The sequence below is a fragment of the Etheostoma spectabile genome, chromosome 23, assembly GCF_008692095.1.
Source record: "Etheostoma spectabile isolate EspeVRDwgs_2016 chromosome 23, UIUC_Espe_1.0, whole genome shotgun sequence".
NCBI lineage: Eukaryota > Metazoa > Chordata > Actinopteri > Perciformes > Percidae > Etheostoma > Etheostoma spectabile.
Window position 1 is genome coordinate 3,649,359 of NC_045755.1, and position 1,421 is coordinate 3,650,779.

Consider the following 1,421-nt stretch of genomic DNA (forward strand, 5'->3'; position numbering starts at 1 on the left):
AGGTCGCTTTACAGACAATGAAAGACAGATACAGGGAACAGAAAAGTGTAAGGAGTTATAACAAAACAAATAAAAACAACAAAAAACACACAAAAAAACAAAAAAGGAACAGTGTATTTACAGATAAGCAAGCTGGAACAGATGGGTATTTAGTCTAGTTTTGAACAGGGGGAGAGAGCTGATATTGTGGAGGTCAGGTGGGAGTGAGTTCCAGAGCTGGGGAGCAGAGCGGCTAAGGCTCTGTCCCCACGGTGACAAGTCGGGCTGGGGGGACACGTGAGGTGGATGGAGAGGAGGATCTGAGGGAGCGGGAGGGGACGCAATGTGTAGGATTTCTGATAGATATGGAGGCAAGGTTAGTGGCTTTGAAAGTATGCAGAAGGATTTTAAATGTATTCTGAATTGAACTGAAGCCATGGAGCTGCTGAAGAACCGGGGTTATAATGGAAGGAGGGGTTCTGGTGATGACACGAGCTGCTGAGTTCTGAAGAAGTTGAAGTTTATGGGGGATTTTTGTAATGTATAAATCTTAACTATTACTTGTCCACCCAGAATTCAGAGAGGCCAATCTGCCACTGATATTGTATGTTTGTTTGTTTTATCAACATATACAGTATATATATATATATATATATGAAAAGAAAAAAAAAAAAGAAAAACATATATATACCAAATAAAACAATATCACAGACAAATCAGTCCAAATCTATCAAAAAAAAAAAGAAGAAGTTTGACAAAGAGCAGGCAGAAGCATAAGGTTCATCTAGCCTTGCCCCTACTTTACAATATCATATTATTACATAAAAAACAAATAGATATGCATAGACAGCATACAAAAGTCATACAATAATCCAATAACTTAAACAACATACAACTATACACTGTGTGTACATTCCCATTTATATATTCAGGTCACCTTTCTGTAGTGGTCAAGTATTGTTTTCTTGACTCTATTTTTGAACTGTATAATATTATAGCTCTGTTTGATGAACCCCGCAAAGACACACATGCTTTCATATTGCACATGTGCCGTGTGAGAATAGGGACAGCTTTGTAACAAAAGGGGACGTAGCTTAGCGAAGGGTCAGCAACAGCATTATTAAAAAATATATATCACTGCTGATCCCTCTGCGGACTCTTCCCTCTCAGGTGTAGCCGCACCGGTCACGCCGTGCAGTCTGGCTTCTGCAGCCTCATCTCCCGCCGCCGGGGCCGAGCTGAACCGGCCACATCCCTCCGCGGTCGCCGCGCCGGTGCTCACGGAGACCAAGTGACGCCAGGTCCCGCGGGGAACCAGCTGGGAGGCCACGGCGCTGTGAGGCAGAGAGACGGAAAGAGACGGAGGACGACTGGAGTGGAAGAGGATCCCCTCCCCCCCCAGCCCTCTTCTTCTTCGTTTCGCCCTCTCCTCACTGCATTTC

General features: G+C 44.1%; 1 protein-coding gene and 1 long non-coding RNA gene across 3 annotated transcripts in view; both read left to right on the plus strand.

The window, feature by feature from the left end:
- The window catches only part of LOC116672827 (uncharacterized), a 174,131-nt gene that overhangs the window by 108,257 nt on the left and 64,453 nt on the right, over positions 1 to 1,421 (plus strand). The window lies entirely within an intron of this gene.
- The window catches only part of camk1da (calcium/calmodulin-dependent protein kinase 1Da), a 68,652-nt gene that overhangs the window by 60,164 nt on the left and 7,067 nt on the right, over positions 1 to 1,421 (plus strand). For both annotated transcript variants that reach the window (XM_032504680.1, XM_032504682.1), the window contains exon 11: positions 1,150 to 1,421. This exon is cut by the window's right edge. In XM_032504680.1, the coding sequence (XP_032360571.1) occupies positions 1,150 to 1,274 (125 nt within the window). In that variant the 3' untranslated portion in view covers positions 1,275 to 1,421. The remainder of the gene's footprint in view (positions 1 to 1,149) is intronic.